The sequence below is a fragment of the Macaca thibetana genome, chromosome 16 (assembly GCF_024542745.1).
Source record: "Macaca thibetana thibetana isolate TM-01 chromosome 16, ASM2454274v1, whole genome shotgun sequence".
NCBI classification, from domain to species: domain Eukaryota; kingdom Metazoa; phylum Chordata; class Mammalia; order Primates; family Cercopithecidae; genus Macaca; species Macaca thibetana.
Window position 1 is genome coordinate 49,062,014 of NC_065593.1, and position 11,410 is coordinate 49,073,423.

Genomic DNA, 11,410 nt, shown 5'->3' on the forward strand with positions numbered 1-11,410 from the left:
ATTAGATCTGGAGAGGAAAGACAGGAGCCACGTGAATCCAGGGTACATCATGGCAGGGCGCATTCCCCTTCTCCCTCACAGGAGCGCTCACACATTCACAACCTCATACCCCCAGCAATTGCACGGTGGGAGCTGTGGATACAGTCCCCCACTCCCTGCAAGCTGGCACACGCCTGCCCATCACCTTGACAGCCTCTGACATCCTCCCCGACACCCACACCCTCCTCTGCACACACGCAGTCCTCCCACATCCTGCCACTCACACCTGCATCTTTGACACTCTGACACACTTACACAGACACACACCACACCGACCCCCCAACACACACTCCCAGGCTATGGGCACCAAAGGGCCCCGGCACTCCCCTGCACACTCTCCCTGCCACGATGACTGACACGTGTCCTCCCACACACAACTCAGTCACACTCGCTGCCTTTCCAGGACACCCCCATTCACAGCGTGACAGGCTGGTACTCTCCCCACGACCTCACAGGCCTCCCTGAAATTCCCAGTGCCAGGACCACGAAGGGGTTAAAGCCAGAGTCCTGCCTCCCCGCTGCCCCTCTCTCTCCCTCCCCCTTTATCCTCTCTGCTGGACTCCATCAATAATGCAGCTTCAAGTTCTGGGGAGACCGCAGGGGGCCCCCCAGCCGGCTCCCCCGGCCTTGGCTCTAACTCCCACCCTCCTCCCAGCCCTAGGAGAACACGATTCTCCATGCTCATTGGCCAGTTTCCTCTAAGCCCTCCCTCCGAGCACCCGGGCGCCAGTCCCAGGCGGAGGGGACGGGCTGGGGACCCCAAAGCGGGGACCGGAGGGGTGAGCCTGGCAGAGGCAGCGACACACACGGAGAGGAGGAGAGGCTGAGGGAGGGAGGTGGAGAAGGGCGCGAGAGGCAGAGAGAGGAGACACGCAGAGACACTCAGGAGGGGAGAGACACCGAGACGCAGAGACACTCCGGAGGGGAGAGACACCGAGACGCAGAGACACCCAGGCCGGGGAGTGCGAGGGAGCGAGGCACAGACCCGGCTCAGCGAGCGCGGGGGGCGACCCCAGAGTCCCGAGAGCCTGGGGGCGCGCCCAGCCCGGGCGCCGACCCTCCTCCCGCTCCGCGCCCTCCCCTCGGCGGGCGCGGTATTTTTATCCGTGAGCGAACAGCCCTCCTCCTCCTCCCGCCGCACAGCCCGCCACCTGCGCGGGGGAGCCCAGCACAGACCGCCGCCGGACCCCGAGTCGCGCTTCCCAGCCCCGCCGCCCACCCCACGCGCCATGGACCCCAAGGACCGCAAGAAGATCCAGTTCTCGGTTCCCGCGCCCCCTAGCCAGCTCGACCCCCGCCAGGTGGAGATGGTAAGCGGCCCGCGCCCCACTCCAGCAGTGTCCCCGACACACCCCGCGGGGCTTCTTCGCACTCGCAGGGAGCTGCCCCGGCCGGACTGGCCTTGGGGGTGGGGGCGCAAGGGGAGCCGGGCTCTGCCTCGGTCAGGACTGGGTGCGGGGCCGCGTGTGAAGTTAGCTGGAGACTCGTGCAACTTTTTCCCGCGGCTTTGGTCCTAATCCCGGGGCCAGAGACTTCCCGGCAGTGAGGCTGGGGGTGCGGGGGTGGGGGGACAGGCCGATTCCAGACCGTCCGGGAGTGGGGCGTCCTTTGGTCCCAGCACAGTCCCCAAAGGGTAGTCAGTCTAATAGGCTACCACCGGGACCGCTCGCCTGGCTCCAGCCCAGAGCTGGTCAGATGTGAGCAGCGGCGGACACTGATCTCGCCACCCAGGGCGGGAGTGTGAGGTTGCCACCGGGTGACCCCACTGCCCTGTCCCTCTCTAGTCCCGCGTGTGTGCCTGGGCTGGGGTCGCCAGAACCTTGCTCTGACCTCCTGCTGTCAGGCCCCAGAGCCCCAACCCCAAGGAGGGAGAGGTGACAAGTCATCAGAAAGCCAGACGTCTTCCTACAGACTACTGAGTCCTCCCGAGAGCCTTCTTGGGGGCTGAGGGGCTTCCAAAGGTTGGGGGGTGCTGTGACAGAGGGCTCCACTTCCCGTCCCTAGTGGAGCAGGGGTCACTTGTTGCTGAGAGGCAGCTGGCTCCCCACCGAGCAGTGAGGAGGGGGCCAAGTCATTGTGGGGAGAGATAGAGGGCAGGGGGTACAGCCCTGGGCCTAAGCAGCTTTGGGTTGGGAGGGTGTTGTGGGGAGCTTGGCAGGGGAGGTGGCAGTTTCAGCTTAACTCACCTGGTTCTCTTTGTGCATTTCCCTGGAGCTCAACAGGGACCTAATTAACTGACAGTTGGTCCGATTGCCAAGCTGAGGGGTGGGGGGTCAGTTGCTGGGAGTGCTCAGCACCCGCCTCCCCCCAATTCAGCTTGGCTCACGTAGCAGGAGGGCAACTTTTCACTTCTCACAAGGACTGGGTGAAGAGTTCTGCAGCCTTACAGAGACTGGCAGAGAAGCCCAAACCCAGGCCCCCAGAGAGGTCCCCCCCAGGCCCCTGTGGGTCCCTGAGCCTCAGCTGGAGGTGGGGGATGCCTGCAGTGCCCTGGCTCAGTCTCCTTCTGAAAAGCTGGATCCAGCTTGTTTGGAGCCCTTGAACTGACCTTAGGTGGGCAGGGCCACGTGGGTGCCATGACCCGTGGGGCATCTTCCCCAGGGCCCAGCCCTGGCAGCTGCAGCTGTAGCCAGCTTTGGTCTGATGTTTTCCGAGGTCTGATGTTTTCAGAAACTGGGGAGAGGAAGGGCCTTGGTGGGAGAAGACAGGAAGGGAAATGTCTGTTCTGGAGTAGCCATGGAGTGGGAAAGGCATGGCCTGGGAGTCAGTGACTGGGGTTTTTCTTGTCCTTTGGACTTGGTGTGCTGTGTGGCCTTGAGGACACTGCCAAACCTCTCTGAGCCCTGCTTTTTCACCTCTATAAAATGAGGGGGTTAGGTGAGCTACAGAGTTCCTTTTGGCTCTGACAGACTTTGATTCAAAGGTTCTCCAGGGACTCCAAAGCACTGTTTGTTCCCTGCTATCTGGGGTGGGCTGGGGGGCTGCAGGGGTCTATCTTGTCACCCCTCCCTCCTTCTCCTTAGATCCGGCGCAGGAGACCAACGCCTGCCATGCTGTTCCGGCTCTCAGAGCACTCCTCACCAGGTAGGGCCCTCCCTGTCCACTTAGCCCCTGTCCCACCCTAGCTCTGATGCCTTCCTAGGGGCCCTGCAGAAGTTCCACGAACAGGAGTCAGAGCAGGAGACTGGGGAGTGGATAAGGTCTGGGAACCCAACTCTATTGGCTTTATTTATTGACATGACACCTCCCAGCCTCAGAAGGGAGAGGGCACACTTTCCCTGTCCCCAGAGATTGAGACCCTGGGGAAAATAACTCGGATTCTTGATCTCTCTTCCTCTTCCTCCTCACTCGGTTCCGGTTTGGTTGGCTTTGGTGGCCTTCCTCAGAGGAGGAAGCCTCCCCCCACCAGGTGAGTTTCCTGGGGCAGCTGGAAGGAGGGATGCCTGGGCCCTTTGGGGTGGGGTGGACGGGTGCCTGCAGTGACAACCAACCAGTATGGGGTGCCACCCAAGAGGACACATTAGCATATCAATGGGCAGTCCTCTGAGAGTGCCTCATGCCAGGTGCCACCAGCAGATCCTCCTCTGCTCAGACTCAGGGTGGAACCTCCAGGACCTAGAATCCTGCCCTAAACCAGGCCATGGCTTATGGGGGCCCTCCCAAAGCCACAGGGTGGGGAGGCCCAGCCTAGGTGCAGGACCCATTAGCAGCGGCGAAATCAGTCCGCTTGGGTGGCCATGGGTGGGATGGAAGGGAGGGAGGGTGAAGGGAAGGGGCCTCTGCTGAGCCCCTTTAACCTGGCACTTCCCCTGGCAGAGAGCCTCAGGAGAGGGGCACCATCTCAAGTCGAAGAGACCCAACCCCTGTGCCTACACACCACCTTCGCTGAAAGGTACTATCCCCCCACCGACCTTCCTGGCTGTCCCCTTGATCTCTGGAACTGGGCAGACGCTGGGGGAGCTTTTGTCAGTGGGGAGGGATTTTTTTGGCCACACGTAGCCCTCTGTCAGTGTGGTGCAACAACCCCACGTAAAGACCAATTTTTTCTCAGTCTGGCCTCGCAAAACACAGGAGCCCCGAGGCTGCAGTGGGCAGCTGTGGGCCTTAACATCGGGTTGTGGGCTTGAAAGAAAAGAGATGGCTGGCCTAAGACAACAGCAGGCATCCACGTGGAAGGGACTCCACCTGCAGCTCCTCTTCACCAGCCTGTGCTGGACCACATCCCACCCCTGCTCATCTAGGGCGCCTTCTCCTGTGGGCTTTACCCCTGGCCTCCCCTCCCATTTGCATCTCATTTGCACAGATCTGTACACTGGTCTCCTCTTTCCTGCTTCCCTTTCTCCATGGAAAAGCAAGCCATTCCTTTTGCACACACTTACTGAACACCTAGTATATGCCAGGCCGAGTTGGTGGGCACTGGGCAGAATAAGATGAGTCAGATTTGGTCCCTGCCTTTGCCTCAAAGGGTCAGGGAGGGGCCAAGAAAGGTGGCTCACACCCGAAATTCCAGCATTTTGGGAGGCCAAGACAGGAGGACTGCTTGAGCCTAGGAGTTCGAGACCAGCCTGGGCAATACAGTGAGATCCCCATCTCTATGAAAAATTTAAAAAGCGAGCTAAGTGGGTCAGGTGCGGTGGCTCACGCCTGTAATCCCAGCACTTTGAGAGGCCGAGGTGGGCAGATCACCTGAGGTTGGGAGTTTGAGACCAGCCTGACCAACATGGAGAAACCCCGTCTCTATTAAAAATACAAAATTAGCTGGGCGTGGTGGCACATTCCTGTAATCCCAGCTGCTCGGGAGACTGAGGCAGGAGAGTCACTTGAACCTGGGAGGCAGAGGTTGCAGTGAGCCGAGATTGTGCCATTGCACTCCAGTCTTGGCAAAAAGAGCAAAACTCCGTCTCAAGAAAAAAAAAAAAAAAAAAAAAAAGTGAGCTAAGTACAGAGGTGCGCACCTGTAGTCCCAGACACTTGGGAGGCTGAGGCACGAGGACTGCTTGATCCCAGAAGTTTGAGGCTGCAGTGAGCTATGATCGCACTACTGTGCTCCAGCCTGGGCTACAGAGTGAGATCCTGTCTCAGGAAAAAATAATAATAATAATTAAAAAAAGGGTCAAGGAAGGTACACAAAGATGTTTAAGCTTGGATTTGAAGGATCATAGGAATTTAACAGGCAGTCAAGGGCATCCCAGGTCCAGGAAGATGGAAGAAGGTGTGCAAAGAAAAGGAGATGAGAGTCAGAGGGGTACTTTTGGGCCAACCTGGAAGAGGCTTGGTTTCTAGTCAGGGAGCTGGGGAGATATACCTGAAGGAGACAGGAGGCCCTCTCCCTGATTAAGCCCTGATGCCTACCAACCCCCACCTCAACTCCTGCCTGGGGCTCTTCCTGCCCAGCCAGCCCCATCCGGAAGTTGGGAGGGAGAGCTACTGGAAGAGTATGCTGGGAACTGCTTCGGTGGAGGGTTTAATAAGTTCCCAGCACCAGCAAAGGTCAACAGGTGTACCTGTCAGCCCACTTGCCAGGGTTGGGAACAGAGAGGACAGGCTGGGAAGGGAGGAGAGAAGGGAAGGGGTTATTTCACTTTCCCCAGTACAGGAAAACGAAAGGTCAGAGCTGCAGCAAGTGGGCAGTGTGGCTCAGCACCCGGAAGGACCTCCCCACCTAGAGGGGTGTGTGGAAGGGCCCCAAAGCAGGCATGAAAGAGAAAGTGGCATCTTCTCAGGAGAGAATTTAAGAAATCCCTCTCCCTCCCACCTTGGGCTGGGCAGGGAGAGGCTGGGTGGATGTGAGGGGAACACCTGGCTCTTGACTACCAGCATGGGGGAACAGGCCGGGATGAAGATGTTAGGGCCAGGGTGCTACCATGCACCATGCAGTGGCCAAAAATGTGCACCACCCCCAACTGCCCCTTTAGACCACATCTTAGGAGAGTCCAGGTGAGTAGAGGCAGGGAAGGGATCAAGAGCTGGGAGGCCAGTCTGGGGCTAGGCTGGGGACCTTCAAGCTGAAAAAGGGAGACTTGGGATGGGGGGAGTTCAGGCTCCCAGAGTGTGGCAGAGAAGGGGACAGCCTGGAAGGAGTGATGGGGAGACCCCAGAGAGCCCAGGAAGCATGAGGGAGGTGGGGGAGGCAAGGGAGGCTCACGGGGCACCAGCGCAGGTGCTGCACACACCTTCTCTTGTCACTGTGGCTCACGAAGTGAACTCTCCTCCCCCACTGGGGGAGAAGGAAGCTGCCTGGGCTGCCACCTGCTCTCCTGCGTTACCTCCCCCCACAGCCCTCATGGATCCTTCTCTACTAGGAGGGCACTGTTTTGTAGGCTTCGGTCCCTTTGTGGGCAAGGGAAGGTGCCTGGCAGGGTTGGGGCTTGTCAGGGAAGAACTGAGGGCCCTGGAGAGAGGGCCCAGCACTAAGTCTTGGCTTGAGGGGTTGTACTCCAAGGTCGGAGCTCTCACACTTGGCTCAAAATGAAGCTCCGCTGCATCCCCAAGGTCAGGGCAGGGTGATTTATTGTGCTTTTATTGCCTGGATAGCTTGCCCAGAGCCAGTAGGAGGTACTGGGCTGGGAGCTGGGGGCTGGGTGGGGCAGCGGGCACATACAAAGCACCCTCTGTGCCTGTCCCTGAGTTGGCAGGAGCATGGCACCCTGCTCACTGTGCCAGAGGTTTCCAGCCTGGCGCTACCCCCCTGGGCCTTCTGAGGGGAGGGGCCACTGGCGGACCAAGAAGAAGCTGCAGCAACTCCCCATCCCCCCACCCCCAGCCCTTCCTCAGCAAATTGTGAACTTTGTGTCCCATATGCTCTAAGATCCCGCCACCTCCTGCAGCCTCTCCTCAGGGGCCCCTCAAACTCTGCCATCCCCCAGAACCCCTGGCCCTGGCCCCTTTCTCTAACCCCTTGCCCCTTTCCATCTTTTGGAAACTTCTTTCCAGCTGCACACACTGTTCCCTTCCCAGCCCTATCTGAGCAGGTCTTTGGAGGCTGGGGGGTTGCTTTCTAGGTCACCGCAGAGGGAGCTGGGAACCTGGGGATGTGGGTCAAGATTGTGGGGGCCGCATCTGAGCACGCCGCATCCCCAGGCACAGACTGCACTGGCTGCAGACTATTATGTCCTCAGCCTCAGAATTGTTCTGTCCCTTGGAGCCCGGGGCAGGAGTATGTGGATTGGCATCTATGACTGGGCAGTGCCAGGGAGTGGGGACTATGCACCGCATGGGAGATAGGATCAGGGTAAGCAGTGAGCCCTCAGCAGGCTGGGCACCCCCAAGAAATGGAAAGTGGCAAATCCCCAGGCCGTGGTCCATACGCCCTGTGCCTTTTGCCTGGGCTTGAAGCTGGGAGATACTGTCTCCAGTACTGGGTACTTGGCAAATCAAGCTCTCCAGCCAGGGAATGTTAAGCTGCTGCTGTGCCCGCCTGGTCTTGCCCAGCCTGGTGCCCTATGGTGTGGGGGAGCTGCCTGGTGGCAGCCTCCTGGGGGCTAGCATCTTGGGACAGCTTGAGAGCCAAACATGATCAAATATACCCCTGGCTGCCTCTGCCCTGGTCTGACCCCCATCAGGCTGACCTGTAACCTTTGGCCTTTGAACTTGGGCCCCTGAGGGGGTATTCTCTGTCCCAGGCCTATGGGAAGGAGGCTGGGGGCTGGGCCACACACTATCTCCAGATCCATGGGCTGTGTCTGGCTGACCCTTGCCTTCCTGGGTCCCCTCTGGGCCAGCTGTGCAGCGCATTGCTGAGTCTCACCTACAGTCTATCAGCAATTTGAATGAGAACCAGGCCTCAGAGGAGGAGGATGAGCTGGGGGAGCTTCGGGAGCTGGGTTATCCAAGAGAGGAAGACGAGGAGGAAGAGGAGGATGATGAGGAAGAGGAGGAAGAAGAGGACAGCCAGGCTGAAGTCCTGAAGGTCATCAGGCAGTCTGGTAAGCTGAAGTGCCTGTGACATGTGGGTTAGGTGTGGGTCCTCCTTGAGTATATGGGGACGTCCCCTTCTAATTTAGTGTCTCACACACGCAAACTGTAGTGACACCACAGGGGCCTCCCTGTCTTCTCGCTCCATGGGGTGCCTCACACTCAGTCCTACCTGAGACATGGGCTTCCTCCATCCTTGGCTCAGTCCCTCTGCCAATCTGGTTTTCCCTAATAATTCCTCTCTTCCCTGGGAATTAAGGCCCAGGCCGTTTGGGGTTTGAGGCTAGAGCCAAAAAAGGACTTCCCACCTATGGTAGTGAGGGGGTGCGAGGACATTCAGGGATGGAGGACCAAGAGAGTCCAACACCCCCGTCACCTGCATTTTTGAACCTAGGATGTGGTCTCTGCTGGGATGCAGAGGGCTGCCTGATTTACTTGCCCACTCCAGGACTGTTAGGTCTGTTTCTCCTCTTTTTCCTTCCTAGGATGGAGTGGGAGGGTGCCCTCTAGTGTCTAGATGTAGAATTTAAAATTCAAGAACCAATCCGGTCTCCTGCATCTCCAGCCTCAGCTGCCTGGGAGAGGGGCCAGGGAGGGGCCTAATACCTGTAACAGAAGGCCTCTAAGCCAGATGTTCCAGATCCAAAACACTCCACAAAAGGTCCCAGGCTGGATGTGGTGGCTCACACCTGTAATCCCAGCACTTTGGGAGGCTGAGGCAGGCAGATCATGAGGTCAGGAGATCGAGACCATCCTGGCTAACATAGTGTAACCCTATCTCTACTAGAAATATAAAAAATTAGCTGGCGTGGTGGCACGTGCCTGTAATTCCAGCTACTTGGGAGGCTGAGGCAGGAGAATCACTTGAACCAGGGAGGCGGAGGTTGCAGTGAGCGGAGATTGTGCCACTGCACTCCAGCCTGAGCGACAGAGCAAGACTCCGTCTCAAAAAAAAAAAAAAAAAAAGTCCCAAGGCCCAGAGATTTTCTAGGCAGGAAGATTTCACCCCCTTCCATGGTTGTTTCTTCCATGCCTGGCCATGGAAGGCTGTGCCACATCTGTCCCTCCTAGGGTACATTAAACTGTTTAGTCTCATTATTTATGGGAATACTGAAGAGTCAACCACCCCTACTAGAAGCTGTCAGCTCTTCCACACAAACAAAAGGTCTTGGGCCTCCTGCCTGCCTATCTGGCAGTGAGGGCATTGGCCATGGGGGCAAAAGCTGTTGCTGGGCTTCAGGCCCTTTGTGGGCAAGAGACAGCTGGAAGAGCTGAATCAGTTCCTACTGAGACCCCTCCAAAACAGTGGAAGAGAGGTGAGAGGAGACTGTTCCCTCAGGAAAAGCAGGAGGTGGCTGGGCGCAGTGGCTCATGCCTGTAATCCCAGCACTTTGGGATGCCAAGGCCAGCGGATCACTCGAGGTCTGGAGTTCAAGACCAGTCCGGCCAACATGGTGAAACCCCGTCTGTAATAAAAATTCAAAAATTAGCCAGGCACGGTGGCACGCACCTGTAATCCCAGCTGCTTGGGAGGCTGAGGCAGGAGAATCCCCTGAACCTGGGAGGTGGAGGATGCAGGGAGCTGAGATCGCACCACTGCACTCCAGCCCAGGCAACAGAGTGAGACTCCATCTCAAAAACAAAACAAACAAACAAACAAAAAAACAAAAGCGGCAGGGCACTGGCTCAAATGACAGCCCTATGATGGAGCAATATAAACCACCACGACTCCTGGTGGCTCCTGGGTGCTGGCGCTGGTCTGGGCAAGGTATTCACTATTACATCCTGTTTAAAGTAATCTACACAATTTCCCCCTTACTATTTCCTTCAGAAAGGTACTAACTGACTTATGTAAGCCATATGGCTAGTCACTGGGAGAGCTGTTCTAGCCTAGTGCTCTCTCCATGCTGCCATGATGCCCCTGGAAAGCTTAACCTCAGCCGTCAGAGACTCAGCTCACACTCCAGGACAGCCAGATGGCTATCCGGAGCCTGTGTTCTTATCTCCTCTTTCCCATCCCCAGCTGGGCAAAAGACAACCTGTGGCCAGGGTCTGGAGGGGCCCTGGGAGCGCCCACCCCCTCTGGATGAGCCCGAGAGAGATGGAAGCTCTGAGGACCAAGTGGAAGACCCAGCACTAAGTGGTAAGGCTTGGGAGTGTGGAATGAGGAGGGGGGGCTGGGATCTTGGTGGATGGGGCCAGGCCCTGAGTGCCTCTCTGCTTGCCTTTCAGAGCCTGGGGAGGAACCTCAGCGCCCTTCCCCCTCTGAGCCTGGCACATAAGCACCCAGCCTGCATCTCCCAGGAGGAAGTGGAGGGGACATCGCTGCTCCCCAGAAACCCACTCTATCCTCACCCTGTTTTGTGCCCTTCCCCTCGCCTGCTAGGGCTGCGGCTTCTGACTTCTAGAAGACTAAGGCTGGTCTGTGTTTGCTTGTTTGCCCACCTTTGGCTGATGCCCAGAGAACCTGGGCACTTGCTGCCTGATGCCTACCCCTGCCAGTCATTCCTCCACTCACCCAGTGGGAGGTGGGAAGTGAGACAGCGCGCACTGGAAAATCCAGAAAACCGGGAACAGGGATTTGCCCTTCACAATTCTCCCCAGATCCTCTCCCCTGGACACAGGAGACCCACAGGGCAGGACCCTAAGATCTGGGGAAAGGAGGTCCTGAGAACCTTGAGGTACCCTTAGATCCTTTTCCATCCACTCTCCTATGGAGGATTCCAAGTCACCATTTCTCTCACCGGCTTCTACCAGGGTCCAGGACTAAGGCGTTTTTCTCCACAGCCTCAACATTTTGGGAGTCTTCCCTTAATCACCTTGCTCCTCTTGGGTGCCTGGAAGATGGACTGGCAGAGACTTCTTCGTTGCGTTTTGTGCTTTGATGCCAGGAATGCCGCCTAGTATATATCCCCAGTGGGGCACATGGTAGGGGCGCCAGGTTTTCCTTGTCCCCCAGTTGCTCTGCCCCCTTCCCCTTTTTCCCTGACTCCAGGCCTGAACCCCTCCCGTGCTGTAATAAATCTTTGTAAATAACTGTGCTGAGACTCCTCTTTCAGGGGAAGCGGGAGGAAAAGGGAGGTAATGGGGCATCCTGATAGGGAAGGCCAGTGGTCAACCAAAGGTTAGGGGTTTGACCCTACTGTCCAATCCTCTAGTCTAGGAGTCTTTCTGGCAGACAGCAGGCTCGGGGCACTCAGAGGAAGAACCACAGAAGTTCTAGCTCCTGCTTGGGATACCTGAAGGAGGCAGGTGGGGTGGGTGGGGTGGGGAAGTCCTTCTCGAGTAACTGGATTCCTCCAAAGATTCCCCCATCCCCACAGGGCTCCCCTCGGGAAATTCCCCTTTTTCCCTCACAGCCAGGCCTCTGTGGCCTAATAACTACGGCCCCGGTGTTCTTTCCACTCCCCTACCCTTAAGTTAGACTTCGGCCTTCGCGCCCGCTTCTGCGCAGGGC

The 11,410-nt window shown here is 57.7% G+C and overlaps 1 protein-coding gene across 4 annotated transcripts; it reads left to right on the forward strand.

Annotated features, from left to right (window-relative positions):
• Nucleotides 1-516: 516 nt before the first annotated feature.
• On the forward strand, nt 517-10,990 carry PPP1R1B (protein phosphatase 1 regulatory inhibitor subunit 1B). Of its 4 annotated transcripts, none has more exons than XM_050762919.1 (7): nt 517-1,349; nt 3,063-3,123; nt 3,426-3,448; nt 3,856-3,931; nt 7,761-7,964; nt 9,977-10,096; nt 10,186-10,990. In XM_050762919.1, the coding sequence occupies exons 1-7, from the start codon at nt 1,269-1,271 to the stop codon at nt 10,233-10,235; spliced, it is 615 nt and encodes a 204-aa protein (XP_050618876.1). In that variant the 5' UTR covers nt 517-1,268; the 3' UTR covers nt 10,236-10,990. The 4 variants fall into 4 exon arrangements, with proteins under 4 accessions (XP_050618876.1, XP_050618878.1, XP_050618879.1 ...); XM_050762922.1 differs by lacking the exon at nt 517-1,349 and adding an exon at nt 2,396-2,592; XM_050762920.1 differs by lacking the exon at nt 517-1,349 and adding an exon at nt 2,676-2,694.
• Nucleotides 10,991-11,410: the final 420 nt, after the last annotated feature.